The sequence below is a fragment of the Manduca sexta genome, chromosome 11, assembly GCF_014839805.1.
Source record: "Manduca sexta isolate Smith_Timp_Sample1 chromosome 11, JHU_Msex_v1.0, whole genome shotgun sequence".
Lineage (NCBI taxonomy): Eukaryota > Metazoa > Arthropoda > Insecta > Lepidoptera > Sphingidae > Manduca > Manduca sexta.
Window position 1 is genome coordinate 2,651,393 of NC_051125.1, and position 22,472 is coordinate 2,673,864.

The following is a 22,472-nucleotide window of genomic DNA, read 5'->3' on the forward strand; positions in this document are numbered from 1 at the left end:
ACCATGAAAGTTATAGTCAGGTGTAGTTGAGATAAATTGATTCGTAGTACCTAAAGTTGGAATAGAGCTATGAGGGAATTTGAAAGTATACGTTTGAATTATATGACAATTGTAAAGTTCTAACATACCTGTCGAAATGTGGAAGTGTTATAAGTGTTAGAAGCTGGGATCTATCTATGGCTGAAAAAGGAAAAACGGCGTTACGCTATGTCCGTATCCTATACATACAACTTAAATGTAAAGGTAAATGTACCAATAGAAAAGGTGTTACTTCGTTCTAGTACCCCTATTTGATGAGTCATGAATAATGTTTTAAGAATTAATCGTCCAAATAATTGGTTAAATCTACTGAAAATTATTATATGATACTCTAACAATTAGACTAATCAACCCATCGTTGCCTATTTCGCCATTACTTAATTGACAGATCACAATTTAAAAGTAATTTCTAACATTAACGCAGCATATTCAAAACATCCGACTCATGTGTATTTTTAAACACAAACAAAACCACTTTCGTTTTTTTGTGTTCTTTAGTACATCCTCGTACTCGGAACGTAACTTCCATTGATTTGGCGTCGCTGACTTAGCAGGTTTCATGATGCGCAGTACATGTCGACTTTCTCCCGACCCCTGGTGGTGTCTGTGTGATTTGTATCCATGTTAGTACCATTGAGTGAGACATTAACAGTCTCATGTGGGAGTGGATTCAAGGATTCTTTATCGAGCGGCTTTTCTTTTTGTGGAATTAAAGTATCTGTGTCGTGTCACAGAATATAATTTATACTTGCTTTATGCCTTCATATATTTATATATTTATCCCTTCTTCACTATTTTGAAATTTGTACGGAAGTCTTGAAAAGTAACAATTATGACACAACAATTTATAGTATTTTAAAGATTCATGTAATTTGTTAGAAAATTTGGGGATTCAGTTTAATCGTAGTTAATTTATACCTGGTAACTAAATATTACTTGGGGGTCAACCACAGCGCTTTTGCTCTGAGTACATTCTTGTCCTCCGACAATTCGGATGGATTTGTAATCTGTTTTCACCGAGTCATCATTCATTGTCTTTTTTTGGATTTTCACGCCCATTGTGTTTGCTTGGCTGTTTTGATGCCGCTGTATTATTTGAATAGTACCAGAGATTACTTATTATTTATATTATTATCAATGTATGAATAGCAAATTTTATTCTTTATACTTGTACTGATATCGCCTTTTTGAATATTATAGTTGATTGTAGTAAATATTGAATAAATTTACAGAATAGGCCCCGAAGACCTACAAAATCTACATACTAAGGAGTATTTCTCTCAGCTTATGCCAGTATGTAGTCCCCGATTATCGCGATGCAAAGAGGTAGGCTAAGGAATGTTGATATAAAAACTATGGCAGCGCACAATCCACATTTGCTCACAATAGGAGGTGGACACTTTGCACTCGAACGAGATTCCTAAGATCAATTGAAAGGTCTTGACTATTTACATTCGACTTTGAATACCGATCTAGATGCTGCTTGCGTCATTATGTAGTGCGCTAATGCTTTTGTCTAGGTTTCTATTGCTTATAAAGATTAAGAAAAAGTTTAAAAAAATACGAAATAACCATCACTCTCTCGGTGGTAAGAGGGCCGTTCAACAGTAACAACACTACCCTGAATTCTGAATTACAAGGCGCAACGTAATTTTGTACTGCTTATGTCTTCCTGTTGCGTTAATTGTCTCAAAATTTCCAGTCATTAAAATGGTTACAATATTTTTCAAGATATAGGATAATGCTTTCTCATTCTTCCTTTTCAAGAGGAATCATGTAAAACGTAGTTTCAGATATTGCTATTTCGTTAGTTCGGATTTTATAGTGCTATGAACTATTGCGGGGACTGCTAATTCAAATTATATATTATCAAACAAACTTACATCTACATTTAAAGAATATAATATGATGTCAAGCCACAATTATTGGATCCATTGCGGCGATGCAGAAATTTCAAGTTTGATTTTTGGTGTCAGAGCTTTTATAAAACAATATAAAAACTCGTAAAGCAACGCACGGACGGAACGCACGAGCCGATATATTTCACGGTGTTGGTGGCGAGTGGTCACAGAGTTAATTTGCAAGTAACCTTCGACAAGTCACGAGATGTCACGATCCTTTGTCAGTGAACGCGCCGCAGCGGCGTACCATCGCCCCGATCGCTTTATTAAACAGCGGCTGATCTAGATATTATTGTGATGAAGATAGAAGCCAACTATGATATGTTTGAGTAGAAATACCACATAAGAAGTACTGTAATATTTTTGCTATGCTATGTCGATTGTTTATCAACAATAAAAATAGACGGATATATCGTCCGTTTTTTAACTCTAGAGCTTTGCGTGTTTTAATATTTTATAATTGTTTATGTATTGTAAATAATTTGCAATAAAAAATATTTACAAATTTTTGCAATTTTTTATTATGTAATAAAGGATATAAGTGATAAGTAAAGGTGTATAGGTGTCTCGTGGATAATTAATTAAGTAGTTACTGAATTCTTGCATTAGACCGTGTGTTTGTGCGAGCGAAAACTATTTGTTTCGGAAGGTGTGCCGTAACCGCGCCCAAATGACAAACATTGACTTTTGTCCTGTGTTTTTGTGCTGCATTAGTACACAAGTTATTTGCATTTCATATAAGCCTTAAGATATATCCTTGCTTAAGTAATAAAAAAGTCACGGCTGAGCATAATGGTTTGAATGTAGTTTTTTTTAATATTATTTGGTAATAGCTAGTTACCGGTTTATGCTTATATCTTTGTTCTTTAATTAAATTATAGGTTATGATAATTTACCTTTCTTATATTTCCTCCTGATACAAAATTTAGTTGCTTCCTAAACAACTATTGCAAAGGCGTAGCGTGGTTCCTTGCCATCCGGTGCGGAACCACATTTACTGTGCGAACCGGATCCAAAATAAGACGTCTCAAGAAACCGGGCAGAAGTAAAAATATATATATATATATTTCAAGTAATAAATGTCACGCGCGGCCTTGCTAGCCAGCATTTGTCACATGCGACAAAAGATAAAAAAAAAGTTTTTTTTGTCGCTCCCTAAAAATGCCGATTGAGGCGGACCGACCTCTCCCTGCCCTAATGCTACAACACAACTATTGTTACTTCCAGACCAAAAATGTATTCCAAACCAATTAATTTTAACATTTCAGAGGTATGCTTGCTCAGTCACTGCTTTGTGAACTCTTTTTGAATTATTAATATCCAATTTAGGAGAAGTTCTTAACTCAATAAAGTTCGCGGAGCTCCCAAGAGCTAGTTCGTTTTATTAGTTCCTTAGTAGTCTTTGTTGTATTATTCAAGCTAGTTCTTTGTTCATGAACTGTACTTATGAACTTATTCATTGAACTATGCGACTGAGTGTAAGAAAGAAAGAAGAAAGAAAAAAACATTTATTGGCCACAAATTGGGCGGTAAACATAAATTAGTAAATAAAACTTAATATTAAAAATTATATAAAAAGGTAAAAAAAAAACAAAATGAAAAATACAGTTTTCATGGATTTTATATGTGGATGGTATATGTCCCACCACAACAGTGTCAATAGGATCTGGATCAGCATAAGCCAAACTGCAATCGTTTGACGCTGATTTTCATCCAGACCCTAGAGTAACCTCACTCATTTAAAAAATTATAAATAAATAAAAAAAAAAAATTGAGCGAGCACACCCGCCATAATGTATGTGTCGAAAGAAAAAAAAATTAATAAAATTATCAAAATAGTGAGTGGAATCCTTTAACTATTTTATGTAAAAACGTTATTTTCAAGTATTTTGTTTATGTTTTCAAGTATTAGTACTATACTATATTCTCTCTCTCTTTAATATCGTCTTTGTATTAGTTCCAAGCACTAAAATATTCCATTGGCAATAAAAATACCAGAGATTTGATACTCATTTTATGAATGGTATTTGTCATTATTTCCTTATATAGCAGGGATGTATCATATTTCTCCAACGACACGAATAATATTCATGATATTTTCAACCTTAAGTGCATACGACTTGGGAGGGTGTGGCGGTGAGAGCGGATCCGGCTTGACCTGAGGAATTAGGTATTTGCTAGATTTTACCACAACAATAAGGCAGTTAGTTTTACCTATAATCTAAATTTATATTTATACAATTAAGTAGCCAGATTTTTATGGATATGTATGAAGTTACTAAATTAGAGGGCGAGCATTATACTTTTCGCTGTCTCTTTTGTTAAGTAAAATACAAAGACAGTTTCTTCTTTAAAACCAATAGTCGATAGTAATGTATAGATGTTTTTGTATGCCTTAATTCTACCTTAAATCCATCAACATAATGCTCAACAATTTTAATTATAATCTCTCGCGCAACGTAGGTGACACGCATACTAACACTATAATTGTTAGAAAACAACATAAATTATAATAATAGGTGTTTAATTACGGTAATTTATTGTGACCATCGTCGCGCTTTGCATTGCTCGCGCAGGTCACCGAGGATTTGCGACCCCCGGACCCTGTTCTCATTGACCGCGTTTCACTAAATGCCTAGGTGTCAGTTTATAGCCGTTAATTGTCTATGTTATTTTATGGTGATACGTTTTGTCCACATTCATAGCTAATTTTGGTGGGTTTAAGGTCTTATGGAATTCTAGGTGTAGATATAAGTAGATGAGCGCCGTTAATTGTTTGTCGTGTTTGTTTATGATGGTTCGTGTGGCAATGTGATTGCTCTTAGATTTCCTTATGTTATAACTGTTTCCTTATTAAGAGGTGGGGACCAGAGATATCAACGTTGATTTGTCTTTGTTACTGAGATATGTACGAAGTATTTCATGCTACTAAGGCTTGTTATTTTATTAGTCCAATTTAATGAAATGAAATTATTTGATTTATTTTGAACTTGTAAAATGTTATGCATTATTTAGATGCCATCAATATATTAACTCTACTACCAGTTCGGAAAATAAGCTTTCACTACTCGCCTTCATCACCTATGCCACGTGGAATGTCTTAGAATTAATGCATTATATTAATTTAATGTAGTTCACCAAATTATGGTAAGCCTACGATGAAAATATAAACATTAATTGTTCTTGACACGATCAAAGCACGTTTGATACAAATTGAATTCGATCGAGTTGATTCTAACACGCGCTGGGAAAGAATTTGTGGGTCAATTCCTGAGACCTCCCAGTAGATGAAGTGTCCATGAATCCTGAATACTAGGACATGCGGGATTACTATAGCCATTTACGAACTTTTCTCTGACTATATGAATCTCGCACGTTGTCAAGTTTTAAGGAAAACATAACGAGAAATGAAAATATTGTGTCCCAATATTTGTACGTGACCAAATTATTTAATTTGGATATGCGTCTACTAGGTTCACTCGCGAGAAGAAGTTTGCTGCAAAAGTGACGAATTTTATGAGGTTTTCAGTGGTCATGGTAGTTATCGAGATGAAAATTGGACTTTACTTGTAATCAAAAGTTAAGCTGAATTCAAACTTAGTTCATTAAGGATTATGTTAACTGTATTGCTGTAAATGAGCAAGACAAGGCTATATGTTCCTACAAGTTTTTTGTCACAGACCTCTGATAAATTAATCTTTAATAAATAAATGAGTTTATCTTTATCGTTAGATTTAAAATAATTAAATATTTGTCGTGAGATTCGTATCGATGTCTTTATAGATTATTAATATGATACATACATTTATCATAATTCTTGTTATGTATAGTAAAAGGAATAATGCTTTTTATTAAATATTTCACCTGAAATATGTGAGTACTAGCTAAAATTCAGTGTTTTCGAATTCCGTGTACTAAATTTGCCATTCTCCACGTTGCTGCCAAGATATTTTACCGTTCTTTTTATTTGTATAGAAAAATAAATGGATTAAAATGTCGTTATTTTTGTCATGATGTTGTTAATTATAATCAGTTAAATACCTAAGACGAAGCAAGTTATAGGTCAGTTCACATAATAAACACATCTTAAAAACAACACCGTAAACTTACAAAGTTAACTTGATCTTTAACTAGAGAAAGCTTGTCGGCAAAACAGCTAATAGAAGGCATATCTACCGTGTGTAATGTACCCAGTCTGGAGTGCAGCCTTCAGGGCTGGCGTTTGAAAGCGGCCCGCAGTCGCCACCTACCGGATTCTACTGACAGTTTCATTAAAGCTTAATATGTGAGCTTCGCGTGTTGAGAAGTTATTCATTTTACCGAATGAAAAGTTGATATTGATAGTGTTTATTGTTCGTTTAAGAATATATATAGCTATAATGCTTATAACTTGCATGGGATTCGCTACCCTTAAATTTAAATTATCTGTATTATGTCCCCAATGGCAGTCAGAAGATACTACCTGAACGAGCATTAACTATACAATTATTTCCCAAAGGATGTATTAAGTATTTATTTATTGTAGAAGAGACGTATTTATACACTGAATTTGTTTTGATCAATACAAATAAAATAAAAACATAGGAATACAGGTACAGGCTCAGTATAGAAATATTAGTAAATTACAAATAATCAATTATATGTTTGTGTTGTGTAGTTTGCTATGCGTGTACATACATAATATGTGTATGATACAGGATAATGATTCGGGAACCATTGTATACTAATGATAAAACAATTGTTCTGATGAGCGCTTTGATTGCAACTGATCTGAAAAAATATATATTGAATAATGCTAAGTGACATTTGCTTACTAAGCTAAGTTGAAACAATGTTAATACAGTAAGTACAGTTTGTCTATTGTATACAAAAATATTCAATACGGAATCTATACCCTCCCATCGTAGCCTCGACCTTGAAGGTCATCGAATATAACGCGATAATCTCACACAATGTTCGATAACCATACATTAGCTTTAAGCCCTGAGCTTTCTATCCCACCCCACGGCGTCGACGTGGGAGCCGCGTACCGTTACGGGATTGCCGTGTCAAACGGTGAAATTGTAAATTGCAGGCGAGGTAAACGTTTTCATTAAAAACATGGTGCGCATGCGCAATGTTACGACGTCTAGTAATTGTGAGGTGATGGTTGTAATTATCAGTATGAGTTTGTGGTTTTATAGTTTAATTTACAACAAAGCTATAATGTTGGTTGGCACTTGTTTTTTTTATCTGGTACTATATGCTGTGTCCAAAACAATTAGGCTGGTATAAAATAGAGATACAGCGCTTGATGCTTGATTTAATTTTACCTATACTGCATTGCAATTTTTTTGAAAATATACTCGTATTTTTGTGCATAAAAATATATAAAATAATAACAGGACTTGTCGGTTTGTGGGTAGGTTGATAAATCACAACCACACTATGTTTAATATGTCCCTAGCTACAAGCGGGTCCCACGGCCCGCCCGGCTCGTCCGTCTGTGCATTATCGCTTTATCGCGCAGTGCATAGCCGCGATTATTATACTAATTACATGCTCGCACTCGACTCTATCTGCTGACGGTAATTGAACGGTGAAAGTCTAAAGGCACTCGCGATGTATGTGGTGTTTGATTGTTTATTTTGAGTGTTATGAATGCATATCGATGTTAGGTCTAGCGGTAGGGTTCTTCAACTGTGAATCGTGAGGATTCGATTTCCGGGTCGGACAACGATATTTTTGTATTTTGATAAAAAACATTCTTCCCAGTAGGTCGAGATTGGATTGTTGCTAAGTTTGCTCCCATTATATTATCGTTTGTAGAAATCACACAAGACTAATTGTTGTATATCGATCATTACGTATAGTGCGTGAGTATATTTGGTGCACGCGTTGCGGCGGGAATAAGCAAAGATTTACGAATAATCTCTTTAAAAAAAAATGTTTTGGGTTTTTTTGATAATTATCAAATAACCAAAGCAAACCATATTGAGTAATAATATAATAATTGATTCTGTATTCAGTAATGTTGATTGCAAATTGAATTGATGAGTACCACGCCGTCTTGCTGGGGAGAACATTAAGAGAGTGATAAAAAAATACCGCCTAACTTATCTATGGACGATCACGTTCGACTTCGACCGCTAACACGCCGCAACATTAGTGCCGGTAACGACAGTCTTGTCACCACTTTCCTCATGTATCACGCGCCGTCGAGGGTCGACGATCGCGGGTCCGGTTGTTGCATTAATAGAGACGAGGTTGTAAATCATGACGTTGGCGCCTGCGGTTTAATCAATGAGCTTTTCTCGAATGGTATTGAGAGCCGTGGTAGGGGATTTGTTGATGTTTCTTTTTTTATAGTGAACTTGTAGTTGTAGAAGGTTATACAGGAGCTAAGAGTTTTAAAGGTTTAAGGTTTTAAAATGTAGAGACTAGAATTAAGGGCGGATGGGGCGTAGTGATATGTAGGTATGTAGTCTCTTCCATTTAAATCGTCTCAGACTTCAGTTTAAGAAAAACGTTCACCTTTTTTGGTGTATTTTTGCAAATCTTTTTCGCAATTTGTACATTTTGTAAAGAAGAAATAATATTTTATGTTCGTCTCAAGACACAGACATAATATTTAGTTCTTAAACGCGTATAGTCAAAGACGCAATTATAAACCTAATTACAACCAATTACGGCAATTGGTTTAGCCGTATTCCTGCGCCCGCGCCGGCATTCAGACGAGTCGGGATTGGACCGACGTGCGCAGGATTCCGTGTGTTTATGTTAACTGCTCGTTTTGAATTTGAAGTATTTAAATACGGGTTGCGTGCAGTGTTTAGTGAGGGAGGTGAGTGGATTATAATATATAGTACTTAGTAGACGTATTTGTATCGCCATATTCAATCGTCGTGGTGGCAGCAAACTTGCGCTGTGTACTGTAAGGCTCAGTATGGTTAAACTTGTAAGATCTGGTACAAAAAGGAACATATTGCATTTTTTTTTGGATTTGTGTTATAACACATGGCAATAAGATCATCCCTAGACAAATTTACGTGTAATCCAAAAATATTGGTTTAGTATAGGGACCTTGCTAGTATAATGCGTTTGATAAGCCTTTTGCAATTTTTGATAAAATAATACGAGTCCTTTATTGTATAAATCCCAATACTCCGCGCCTACTATGGGCCCGTAACAATATTTTTGGTATACTCAAAAGTATATTACTGTAAAGCGTATTTATCTTTTTTTCCCCTTTCATCATTCGCAATATAACCTGTTCAATGTAACTCTCGTTTATTTGCATCCAACAATGGAGTCAGATCTGTAGCTCCCGGATTACTCTCACAATCAGCATGATGCGTCAGCTTTCCTACTGTGTGCGGCGTATTGTCATCCACGTTATGAACTTCGCTCCATTTGATTGAAAGCAAGTCTGGCTTTTTGTTTGTAACTTATATGCGTCATTTAGACTATTGGCGAATAATTCGTAGATTAATATGACTATTAATATGATTATTAGTAACGAATAGACTCGAGTAAGCTGTTTGCAGACACATCTCGTGGTTATTCGTCTGTACTTTGCAAGTATCTCAATCATGTTGTATAGAGAATGTGTGTACTTACTTATTGATTCTAAATGATTTTACTTCAATTGTGTCTAGCTTGATTAGTTTCGGCGATCAATATAGAATAATTTTATTACTGATAATAAATACTAAATACTTACGCGACGTTATAATAGTAATTTTTCATTGATTTAATCAATCTGTTCCTTACGTTAAAAAGAATCGTTAATTCAAGTTTGTTCACAAGTCTCATACATTGTTCTCTTGTAAAATGGCCGGGCACGTAACAAAAACAAAACAAAACCAGACGGACAGGTGGCAGATGAAATCTGTAATGAATGCAAACACCTTGTCATTTTAGCAAATCCCGCAGGTGGGGCCGACTACCGCTGCCGTAAATTGGGTCCAGAGATATGGTATTAAATTAAAACCAGTGTTTAGTAAACCTGGGCAAGTAAGAGTCGCATTTCACACATCTATATTGAGGAGATTATGGAGTATTTCTTGTATGAGTACTAATTTCTTGTGTTTGTCGTAATTGCTGTAATGCCTGTGATGGTAATATATTCACTTTTTGGTGGGATATAATATTTTATATCCGCCTGGATAAAGACTACCGTACACAAGATGTTGAAACCTGCCATAGTGGCCCACGTAAATGTGTCGTGTTCCGGGAACAGCCTGTGTATTTCTGGTTCCAACAGGCCGGCATAATTGTGTCGACTGTCCTCAGTGGACATTCTGTTGGACCCCACTTTGCTGTGTTCGTAAAAAAAATATAAATATTTTATATATTTACCGCGTTACTCATTACGGTTCTAAAGATAGAGCCCTTGAAGGTCGGAAGTTGATAGTTACGGAACTTTAAAAACTTGATGGACCTAATTTAGCATTTTATTTGTCGACGGCAGAGGAAAGTGGCCTCTCACTGCACCTGTTTATAATTGAAGATAAACCCAAAAACATGTTGACCGGCAAGAGATAAAATCCCTGGACGGTTGGCACAGTTTTCTTCTTCCGGATATGCAGCAATATAGTGTGATTTTTCTTAATACTTCTTGATTTTTTTTTAAATGGCACAAAAATGTGTATTTGAAAACGTCGAATAAAGTCGAATCAAAGGAGAAAAATGGTATTTAGGTAAAAAGAGGATTGTGTTTATTTTGACCAAGGAAATGAAACTGGCCTATCAAATAAAAAGTAAAAATTTTCTTTTGCAAGTATAACATAATAGATGTTCCTATTTTTATGTACAGTACACAAGTGTTTTTAGGAAATAAATGAAATATTGCATACTTTCACCGTTAACTGATAATGAAATTCTGAAACGAAACATACACCTACGTTATAACAATGTTTAAAAATTACAAAATTATATTACAAAACAATGTGCAAATCGGTACTTTTAAAATTTCTCGTATTACGACATCAACGGCTTAGACAATGCCAACCCACGTGTGCAAATAGTTTTGCAAGAAAAATAACACTTTATGGTATTTGGACAGAGATTTGTTTAAAAGCACACACTAACGCATCCGCTTTGATTGAGCATTGAATAAATCTTGCATTGGTCATGCCATAGAAATTTTTTACAGATGCGTACTTGGACGTGTCTTTGGAGGTTAATCAGCAATGAAAATTTATAGATATCTGCAACATTGTTACGGCAATAGCATTAGCAATAAAATTGGTACGGTAACAATAAAAAAATACTAAAACAATTAAAAACAGCACTACATTGTCGATATTAGTAATAAATATCCTGAAAAATAGGATTTTTTATGTATTTCACTTGTTTTGTCTCCCATCCTAGAACTAGATTCGGAACTGTAGAACTCCGTCGTCGTCAGTGCGATTTAGCAGCAATTATGCCAACATTCGCAACACATGCATTAGCATTTCGAACAATTATGAAATTGCAATTTCTACTGTCTACTGTCTAGGTGTTCAATGAAAGTAAACATCACGGAAGCTTTATTCTCTACTATTTTTGATAATGTTTTATAGTTATTGGTATTGGTTCGTTTGGAAATCTTTGGGCGAGGCCTATGTTCAGCAGTGGATTTTATGATTGGTAATGTTTAATGGTTGATTATTTAGGTATACTTTAAAAGCATTTGTATTAAAGTGTGTACTGTGTATTGATTATAATGAGCAATTTAGTCTTCAAATATTAATATGAATTATATTATAGATGTACGTTTAATAGCAGATGTGGATAGGCTGAATTATTGTTATTGATTATTAATTTATTATCATTGTAAGAATGTCAAGGCAAGCGTGTAGGCGTCTGTTCGACATGCATAATGTTACATATTACATTGTATGTAGGTTTCGATGGCTCCCCTGTGCTTGTAGGAAATGTGTAACGGAAGGCATCGATATTTTTTATTGCTAGCCGATGGAAAACAATGGTGTGGTGGTGTCGGTGTTTGTTTGCTTTTTCTCTTATAAGGATGTCACTTTGTAGTTTGTAGATTTTAATTTGGTATGTAAAATGATCAATCTTCAGTTATTGTATTGCATCGAGGAGCATAATTTTTTTGTATGGTCAATATAAATCTAACGATCAATGTAATGGCATAATATTATCACCTAATAAGATCACGTAAAAGAATAATTTGATTAAGATAATGCCGGATCTCGTCGGCATATTTTTATAAATGTGTTATTATTAAATGAATTATTCAAAAAAATAAATGTCAGTTGTTTTTAATTGATTAAAGTTTTACCTATTAATGAATACTAATAGTCATCCAATGGTCGAAAGTCGACCGTCGAATTTATTATATTTCTAATAGATATATACATTCCCTATATTAACTTTAATTATGTCAAATCAAACTAAAAATTACTCTGTGCTCGCAATGTACTTAAAAAGGGGTGCAAAGGTTATTTTCACGTATTAGATATAAATTTATATTTAGAACATGATCACATCTGTGCGATGGAAATTTAATTGTGCCTAGTTTTTTACTCTTATACAAAGATGGTGTTGTTAATATTGCTATTAGAATTCGGGCTACACATCACCTCAATAGTTTTGATACTTCTTTTACAGATGATAAAGGAAACAAGCAAAAGACTATGTCCTAATTCAAATCTAATTTCTTTATTTTTTCGATATTTGAACGAAAGTAATTTAAAAATACAAATTATAAACATTGCATAATGTGCAATGTTGTACTCTTTATAACTCTGTAGAACTTTTATGCGCAGGCGCTAAAAGTGTTTAGTTGAGGAGCAACAAAGGAGTGTCGCATACCTATCGTCGCACCGTACCAATTTAACAGCTATTTAGGTGAGGAGCGGAGTGTTGTGCATTTTTGGATGATCTAAAATGTCGTTAGAATGTTTTAACTTAACATGGACTGTCCTTAAATGTTTCTTTACGTATATTCGGAGTTTTTCCGCGGAATCATTTGCATTAAGGGATTAGGATGATATCTGTGGATCGTTTAGATGAGCAAGTTTTTGCGTGATCCCTTTTTTACATATCGTAAAGTCAATTTTAGATACATTTAGAATAATAATTTATTTTCTTAATTTCAAATATTTTTGATAAATTTCCTTTGTTGACGACTCAGTAATTTGCATGTACATAAAAGCTTTCCGCAATAAAAAAACAACAAGAATCGCGCATTTCACGTGGATAAAAATTAAGTCAAACAATTTTCACTGTTACTGAATGGATAAAGTAACGACACACATTAAGTATTTTTATTGGTGACTTCAGTATGTTGGGTTTTTCGCGAAAATATTTTTTTTTTGTATGTGACAAAAAGTGGGCATTGAATAATATTTTGCTAATTGCGATCTGTTTGTAGGAGGAACTGGATCTCACAGCAGCGAACAAAGCGGCGATGATGGCGTTACCAGCGGCTAAGAAGTGGCAGATCTACTGCAGCCGACGGCCGCCGCCGGGCGCCGCGCCTCATCTGGCCACAGCGCCGCAGGTCGAGGAGTACATCAAGGCGCTTAACGAGATCGCTGACGTGAGTGCGATGATGGACCTTAGACGTTTATTAATAGAGTATATAGTACCCCTGAACGCTAAGCAGGATTTTAAAGATTGCGTAAATATCATTATTAATATCTATTGCATATTACGACAGGAAGTTTAGAATGATATGGACAATTATTTGGTTAAATTTTATTTAGATATTCTAATTATTACAACACTGTACCACATTTCTTTTTTCCTTGAATCTCTAATATTCTATACTTAAAGAAGAATTGCATTGAAAATGTTAGTGGTGTTGCAATGCTTTATTTATGAATATTTTTTTTTTCCAGGCGTTCGCCTCTTCAGACAGCACGCTGCCAACAGAAGCAAGTGGACTGGTCGACGGATTAAAGACTGCTCTCCGGACGCGGGCGCACAGCTTCGTCCTAAGGTTCATCAAGCAAGGTGGACTCGGATCCTTACTAGATGCCTTGCAGAAGGCGCCTCGAGACGATGCAGCCACGAGGCACAACCTCATTGCGGCGATAAAAGCTCTTATGAACAACTCGGTAAGGTCCAATTTTTCTTTTGAGGATGGGATAGTAGAATGTAGTTTAGACGAAGAAATTGTGGTAATTATCATGGGCCACGTTGTTAGTAAACATACGAAAAAACACAAACATCAGAAACTGAAGGACATTCGTCTCATAAATCTCCTACTCGATGAAATGCGTTCCTACATTTTTTGTACATAATACAAAATTTACACTATATTTGTACCTACATAATTATGTTTTTATTCAACATACATAATATATTTATACATATTCAATATTCATAACTGTTAGTATAGTTGACTTCTATGTCTATCGCTTATTTCTTTCTGCTATAACTATTCTCTGAAGCAAGCGCTTGGTTTCGCAGACCGGTCGGGCGCACGTTCTGGCACACCCCACGAGCATCGATCTGATCGCACAGTCGCTTGATACCGAGAACGTAAAGACCAAGGTGGCGGCGCTAGAGATCCTCGGCGCCGTGTGTCTTGTACCAGGAGGACATAAGAAGGTTGGAGTTAATTGTGTACTTGTAGTGTAGAGTAAGTTTAAATTGTAAGAGTAGCTTGAGAAGTACGGAGAAGGTAGAGAGGAAGATGGCGTTGGCGCCGTATATCTGGTATCAGGGAGATATAAGAAAGTGTGAGCTAATTATAACTGTACTGTCGAGTAAATTTTGCTATATAAGATAGGAGAACGTGAAGAACGAAGTGACGGCACTAAAGGTACCAGGAAAACATAAGAGGTGTGGCGTTATTTTATACTTGAAGAGTAGGTAAGTTTAGGATATCACGCAGTCGCTTGACCCGAGTTTGTAAGTATGGAGATGGCGGCACTAGAGATGTATTGGGTACTAGGAGGACATAAGAAGCATGGGGTTATTTGTATATTCGCAGTATAGAGGAAGATATGGGAATAAAGTAGCGATGAGGTGGTGTTATTACATCTTGGGCGCCTTGTGTACCAGGGGAAATAGGAAGGTTGGACTTACTTGCGTATTTTTTGTAGAAGGACAGTAATTCGTTCGTATTTTTTTAGTGTGTTCTTCAATTACTATATGCTATACTTTGTGTTTTTGTGTTTGCTTTGAATATGTCTTCAGGTCTTAAACTGAACAGACTACAAACCTTTCATAATGTATTAAATGACGTAAATCATCAATCCAGGTGCTAGAAGCAATGGTGCACTACCAAAAATACGCGGGAGAGCGCGCTCGCTTCCAAGGCATCGTGAATGAGTTGGACAGGAGTACGGGAGCATACCGCGACGACCTAGGGCTCAAGACGGCCATCATGTCGTTCGTGAATGCGGTGCTCAACTACGGGCCTGGGGAAGAGAGCCTCGAGTTCAGGTTGCATCTGAGATACGAGCTGCTCATGTTGGGTATACAACCAGGTATGCGAAATTTGTTTCTAGTTTCAATGTTTGCAGTTATGGTTCAAATTTTTAATGGTTCAAAAGATTGTCTCTTTCATAGCTTGAAAGAACAAGAAAGGGTTAATTAATTAATACGGTTTTATTTACTTTGTTACGATTTTCGTTTTGTTTTGATCTATCAGCGACGTCATAGTAGAATCCATCAAAGGCCTGTCCATTCCATTGATGTATAAAATTTCCTCCGTCAACCTCACTAAACACGAAACCACTCATCATCAACTCGTTATCCCTTTGCAGTGATAGAAAAACTTCGCAAATACGAAAACGAAACCCTGGACCGGCACATCGAGTTCTTCGAGATGGTGCGCAACGAGGACGAGCGCGAGCTGGCGCGGCGGTTCGACCGCGAGCACGTCGACACCAAGAGCGCCGGCGCCATGTTCGAGCTGCTGCGGCGCAAGGTCAGCCACACCGCCGCCTACCCGCACGTGCTGTCCATGCTGCAGCACCTGCTGCTGTTGCCGCGTGAGTCTACTGATTATACTCAGATTATCTTTTATGAGTTTTTTTTATACGTACGTTGTAAAGATCCCACTGATGGTAAGTGGAGTGGGGTCGAATAGAATTTTGACTGATGAAAGATGACCCCTCGGCAGTCGATACAATTATGCCGGCTCGTTGGAACCGGATATAGGTAATATAAATATTTGAATATAGTTATCGATATTACAGCGGTTAAAATTGTTAACCGATAGTGAAAATATATATAACTACTTAAGATAGCTGAATAGATGACGGTTCATCCATCATGTCATCCGGTGATGATGATTAGTGGGGGGTTCATAATAAAATTATAAACTAATGTCATGATCTTGGTCTAGTTCAGAAAAGCGATAATAAACTGGCGAAGGAGTTAACTAAATTTGACCAGCACGTAAAGACATCCTTTTCGCATTATTACCCTCATTTAATGTGGCTTTCCATTTGAAGGGTCTATTGAAGTCTATCCAAAATAGACTTCAATAGACCCTTGAAAATGTATTTTTTATCATTTCACCCCCATTATTTTGCACATTTTCACCATCGTCATAATGCGTCGTTCCAGTGGAGTACAACCCTCAGTCGCAGCACTGGTTGCTGCTGGACCGCGTGGTGCAGCAGGTGGTGCTGCAGCAGCCGGCGGCCGGCAGCCGCGCCAGCAGCGACCACGGCAGCGACCGCGGCAGCGAGCGCGGCACCAACACCGACACCACCAAGGTAACTAGTGCCTGACAGAAATCGGGAAACGCCTAACAGAAGACACCTCGAAAATGTGAGAAAGTTCAGTATAACCACTAGACTCATTGTTTCCAACTGACTAACTCAGTTCAATGCTCCATAAATTCCTCATTAGTAGTATCGGTATTATTTTTATTTTAAATGCTTTAGGATGTAACTGTTAAGTACGTAAATCTGAATTCAGAAAACACATAAAGACAAATGGAAAAAGCACTTTATCAAATCAATGTTATATTAACTTGTAATTAGCAATCCACGTCTGTTTTTTTATTTGAACTTTAAACCTCATCACCAATATGATAGATTTTTGTGTGACAACGATTCTCATATTAAAACTTATTTTCCAGATTTACGACCCAGATGTAGCACCTTTAGAGATCAACGTCGCTGAGATCGTGCATCTCCTGGCGAAGGAGGAAGAGCTCGTCGCTGCCAGAACGAAGGCTGAGAACTTGGAGCGGGAGAACATTGACCTCGCCACAGAACTCGCTAAGAAGGTAGGACCCATTCAGACTACATTAGCTGTTGGTGTCAGATAACAAAGCTGCATCAGTCATGCATTGGTTTGGAGTGTAGGAATATGTTACGACTTTAAAAAGATATTTTTTTTCAAAAATTGTGTTTAGTAGGTACTTGATCGTTTTTAATAAATTCGTTTAAATAGTAATTTATGTGACGCACAGTAAATCGTCAATATCATTTAAAATTTTGATAGACAGAAAATGATTTTGTTTGATATAATATGTTGGAGAAAAGAATGGAGTCTGTTTTTAATTTTGTTACACATATGACAAGATGTTATATTGTTTTATTTCTAGGAAGTATTAAGTATTTTTCTTTACATAAACATAAATAACATTTTATTTAACATCATCTAAATAAAAAAAAGAACACACACAAATATATCTTAAATAATCAGTGAATAAAATTATGGTTTACCAACGAAATTCATCAAATCCATACACATAATCACATTGTGGTCATAGCTAAACACTGGACTAACAAACCGCGTTATAGCCATACCAGGAAAATAAAAAACCTGCTTTTGGGACCACCACTTTTGCTCGTTGGTTTTAAATTTAACGTTGTACGTACAAGAAATGAATTCCATATTATGTCCAACATGGCGAGGTTTATATTCCTGGTGAGGCTATTCATGGTAAGACGCTTAACAAGGCACGTCGGTGACTCGGTGCCTCGCTTGCACTAACAGGAGAAGCAGGTGGACCAGCAGAGCCAGGAGCGCGAGGAGCTGGAGGGCGTGGTGGCGCGGCTCAAGGAGCGGCTGGAGCGCGAGACCGCCGCGCACATGGAGTGCAGCGAGCGCGTGCGCGCCGCCGCCGCGCGCGCGCACGCGCTCGACCAGCAGGTGCGCACGCGCATACACTGGCCTTGCACTAACTAACATACCCGCGCCTGGCTTTAGGCGCTGGGTGCGCCCATGAAAACAAATATTATATCCACATTTTCAAAATGCGGGGGAAAAAGAGAGGAGTAGAGTAAAATGGGGATTTAATATTAGTATAAAATATACACAAAAATGTATAGGCCTACAAAATCCAGGAAGAAAATTCACCCTTGATATGTCTATAGAAAAAAATATTACGGCCACCAGTGAAAATTGCGTTACATTGTCTACCTACCTTTTCAAATAGCTTTCTATTCAATTACACCAAATACAATTCATATTATGTGGGTGGATACAGTTTACATTTGGAGTGCAAGGCTAGTGAACAATTTACTACACCTAATGCAAATTCGCTTCTTGTGCTTGTTTTGAGGACTTAGCTCCGACAATGGTAAGGCAATCTCATCTCATCCCTAATAAAGAGCTATGGAACAATTTACTAATAGAAAACTGGTTTTTCAATGATGCTTTAGCCTCCATAAATATAATTTACATTGCTCTGATAATGCAATTTATAGTATTGGTTATTCACATGATCCCCATGTCCCAGATATATATGGTACATTTTATTTTCATATCTTTATCTGAATTTAAGTTGTAGGTAATTTTTAATCTATGGTTGGCAGCGCCATGCCAGTTCTTTGTTAATTTGACAAATATTGTTAGGGTCTGCAGTTATTGCTAGATATTGAAGATAATGTTTCTACAAAATATTAGTATTAATAACCAATATGAAACCTCAACGCACAATTTGCCTTTTATGTAGCACCGTTGTTGCTTTCTATATGTTTGCGTTTGTGTTCATCCCATTGTCACTTTGTTTTGAGTTAATTATTATAGAAAAATGTCGAGTAGTCTAGAAAATGTCTGTCAGTGTTTAAGCTTAGATGTTTCTACTTTGTTTTACGTTGTGATGAAAATTTTTTCGTCGATTTTATAATGATGAAATTAGTCGATTTTATCGTTATGAAGTCGGCTTTATTGGAAAGATTTACTTATTTACCGTTGTGTGGCTACAGCTTAATCAAGAGAGAGCGGAACGAGCGAGGTTCGAGAAACTAGTCAGCGAGGGAAGCATACCTGATGATGCTAAGGTATATTTATGATTTCTCAGTGCTGAGCGAAAAGTAGTTTTAAAGTCTGTTAATAGATGTCGCTCTACTCAAGAATTATTTGAATGAAATAAATAGGGGACCGTCCTGCGTTTGATTTTGTACATTATTATATGTATGTAATGATTAATAATACGAAAAAGAAACCCTCCTGCGAAAACTGCATTAAAATTGGTTAAAAAATGAGCCAGTAATTCATATTTCAAATATTATTATGTGCCGAAGTGGGCGCGAAGTGGGAATATCGCTTCATCTCTTTCTTTCGTACGCGTCGTAATGCCTGATGACGTCACACGTGGGTATTGCGCCTCTTTTCTGTTTTTCGTTACTTACCCCTTCTACCGAAATTGAAAGATTTATAGCTTGTTGATTTTTTACTGGATTTAAATAATTCTTTCTGTGTTATAATTAATATAACGTAAATATTTGATAATAATAAAGAACAAAAATGAGTCCGGTCCCCTATTGAAGCTGGTTCTTGTAATTCCGCGACACTTTGTATTGTGAATTGCATCAGATAAAATTATAAAACTTTCATATACTTGGTAAACAAAGTTAAATTATTTTGCACGCTTGTAATCAGTATTTGTAATTGATACTTTTAATTAACAATCTCGCTGTATTGTAGGTCAGCAACTTGAAGAGCGCAGTGATCGAAACATGCTCGGTGCCTCCTCCGCCCCCGCCGCCGGCGCTGTGTCCCCCGCCGTTGCCTCCCACCGCGCCTCCTGCGCCTGCGCCACCTCCAGCACCACTCGCCCCCATGGCACCACTCGCACCAGCAGCCCCGAAGCCCAAAAAGAACGTGCCTACTCCCGGTAACCCACTGAAGAGCTTTAACTGGAATAAGCTGCCAGACACCAAGCTGCACGGAACGATCTGGCAAGAGCTTGATGATACGAAGCTGTACAATACGATGGACCTGCACACTATTGACAAGATGTTCTGCGCTTATCAGAAGAATGGCGTTCAGGTAAGAGAGAAAGAGAGGGAGATAGATTGACATTTTAGGAAATCTTTTTTCATACTTAGCAAACTAACTAAACTAAAGAAGGAGATAGTATAAACAGGTTTATTCATGTTATATTATAAGAGAAAATTTTATACACTGTTTACCTTTTTACAGAACGAAGGTTCCGTAGAAGATCTCCGGCAATTGGGCCAGAAGCCTCGCACGAAGATCCTGACCGTCATCGACGGCCGACGAGCTCAGAACTGCACCATTCTCCTGTCCAAGTTGAAGATGACTGACGAGGAGATTTGCAGGTAGGAAGTAGTTGACTTGGCACTGCATGCCGTTTGTCATCCCTAGACATAAGATTTTAAGTCTGGCAATACCTGATATTTATAGCCGATACAATGTCGTATAGATCGGGACACAACGCATACTATTCTCACAAGGCTAATAAGGCTACCCAGGCTGGTCATAAGACGTATTCGAAAGATTTCTTACTGCTTATTCAAGTTTTATTTATAGTGTAATATTGTTTTCTTGATTCACTCTATCTGTAATTTCTCATTACATAAATAAATAATTGAAGTCAATCATAATTTCCTGCGTTTCCAGGGCAATCCTACGCATGGACACGGCTGAGCAGCTGCCGATCGACATGGTGGAACAGTTGCTGAAGTTCACTCCGAGTGCTGAGGAGGCGGCCCTACTCGAGGAGCATCAAGACGAGCTCGACAGCATGGCGAGGGCTGACAGGTTCCTGTACGAAATATCCAAGTAAGTGGGTTATTCAATCATAGCGTAAACTGGGCTGCAACTTTATGCATAGAGCATTATTGGAATGTGAATTTGATGTCCCAGTAAATACGGTATATTTTGGATTGAACGCAAGTAGACTAAGAGTCGATGTTGACTCGGTATAGAAAATTGGAGTGCAAGGAGATACTTTAAAATTAATTTTATCTTGGTGGTTGAGTTACGGTTGTCGATTTGGTGTAAAATTTTTGTTTCGACCGGTTTGATGTACAGTATAGTCAGTTTATAACTGACCTAGGATCACAAATTGCTTTATTAATATTTTGCTGTTGGCTCTGCTAATTATCTCGAATGCGTAAAGGTCTTGAGCGCTGTGTGTGTGTGTGTGTCTACCCATGGTCCTTCGAGCCGGAGTATTGGTAACATGGTAACATGCGTGTCGTCGCCGCAGGATCCCGCACTGGTCGCAGCGCGTGCGCACGCTGCTGTTCAAGAAGAAGTTCGCGGCGGCGGCGGCGGAGGCGCGCGCGCGCGCGGCTGCGGTGCTGCGCGCGGCGCGCGAGCTGCCTCGCTCGCGGCGCCTGCGCGCGCTGCTGGAGCTGGTGCTGGCGCTCGGCAACTACATGAACCGCGGCGCGCGCGGCAACGCCTCGGGCTTCCGCCTCTCCTCGCTCAACAAGCTCGCCGACACCAAGTCCAGCGTCACGCGCAACACCACGCTGCTGCACTACCTCGTCGAGATACTCGAGACACAGGTTTGCAGTGTATTCATATTTCGACAACATTACATTTATTTTCCCGATTTAAAAGGCCGACATATTTGTGTCAACTGGAGAGAAGTAGTCATCTGTCGTTAGTCGACACACTATCCAGACCCCACTTCGCTCATTACCAGGTCCAGTGGGGTCACCTTGCCATATCCGTATAAAAAAAAATCCACAATACATAATTTATACATTCATAAAAATTTCATTACACTATATACGCCTTTTAACATTGAATTATTCTATATCTACATCCTATTAATTACAGTTCAAAGACGTTCTCCTGATCGAAGAGGATCTACCTCACGTGCGAGCAGCCGCGAAGGTCTGCGTGGAACAGCTGGAGAAGGATGTTGGGGCACTGCGCAGTGGCCTGAGGGAGGTGGCGCGGGAACTCGACTACCACGCGTCCCTCTCGCCCCCCCCTCCCGGCGACTGCTTCGTGCCCGTCATGAGGGACTTCCACGCGCACGCCGTCTGCACCTTCACGCAACTGGAGGATCTGTTCCAGGTGAGGAGTTATTCGTCTGCGGTCCGCAAACGAACTCCGAGAAATTTATGGAATGTTGACTTAGTAATTTAGGGATTTTGTCGATATTACAGTATCGATATAGGTCAGACACCGAGGGTGCGAAATATAAATATATTTAAGTTGCCTTAGGGTGGCGTGAATGTTTTAGTCTTATATGATCTCCTATAGTTAAAATTACTATTTATTCCAATATTAAAGTAGAGTATTTTCCATAAATTCCAGACTCTCGAAAAAAAATCGGGATCCCTAAGCGAAATCGTGTCGTAACGCACGTAAAACACGTACGCTACCGAAGCAGTCTTATATTAACTA

The 22,472-nt window shown here is 37.5% G+C and overlaps 1 protein-coding gene across 5 annotated transcripts in view; it reads left to right on the forward strand.

The window, feature by feature from the left end:
- LOC115449220 (disheveled-associated activator of morphogenesis 1) overlaps positions 1-22,472 on the forward strand; it is a 132,297-nt gene that overhangs the window by 106,869 nt on the left and 2,956 nt on the right. For 4 of the 5 annotated variants that reach the window (XM_037437396.1, XM_037437393.1, XM_030176966.2 and 1 more), the window contains 14 exons: positions 13,309-13,476; positions 13,778-13,996; positions 14,352-14,492; positions 15,148-15,376; positions 15,656-15,883; positions 16,464-16,615; positions 16,984-17,133; positions 17,850-18,005; positions 19,064-19,138; positions 19,785-20,129; positions 20,283-20,422; positions 20,724-20,885; positions 21,316-21,619; positions 21,897-22,139. In XM_037437396.1, coding sequence (XP_037293293.1) covers positions 13,309-13,476; positions 13,778-13,996; positions 14,352-14,492; positions 15,148-15,376; positions 15,656-15,883; positions 16,464-16,615; positions 16,984-17,133; positions 17,850-18,005; positions 19,064-19,138; positions 19,785-20,129; positions 20,283-20,422; positions 20,724-20,885; positions 21,316-21,619; positions 21,897-22,139 — 2,712 coding nt within the window. The remainder of the gene's footprint in view (positions 1-13,308; positions 13,477-13,777; positions 13,997-14,351; positions 14,493-15,147; positions 15,377-15,655; positions 15,884-16,463; positions 16,616-16,983; positions 17,134-17,849; positions 18,006-19,063; positions 19,139-19,784; positions 20,130-20,282; positions 20,423-20,723; positions 20,886-21,315; positions 21,620-21,896; positions 22,140-22,472) is intronic. The other variant, XM_037437395.1, reaches the window with a different exon arrangement.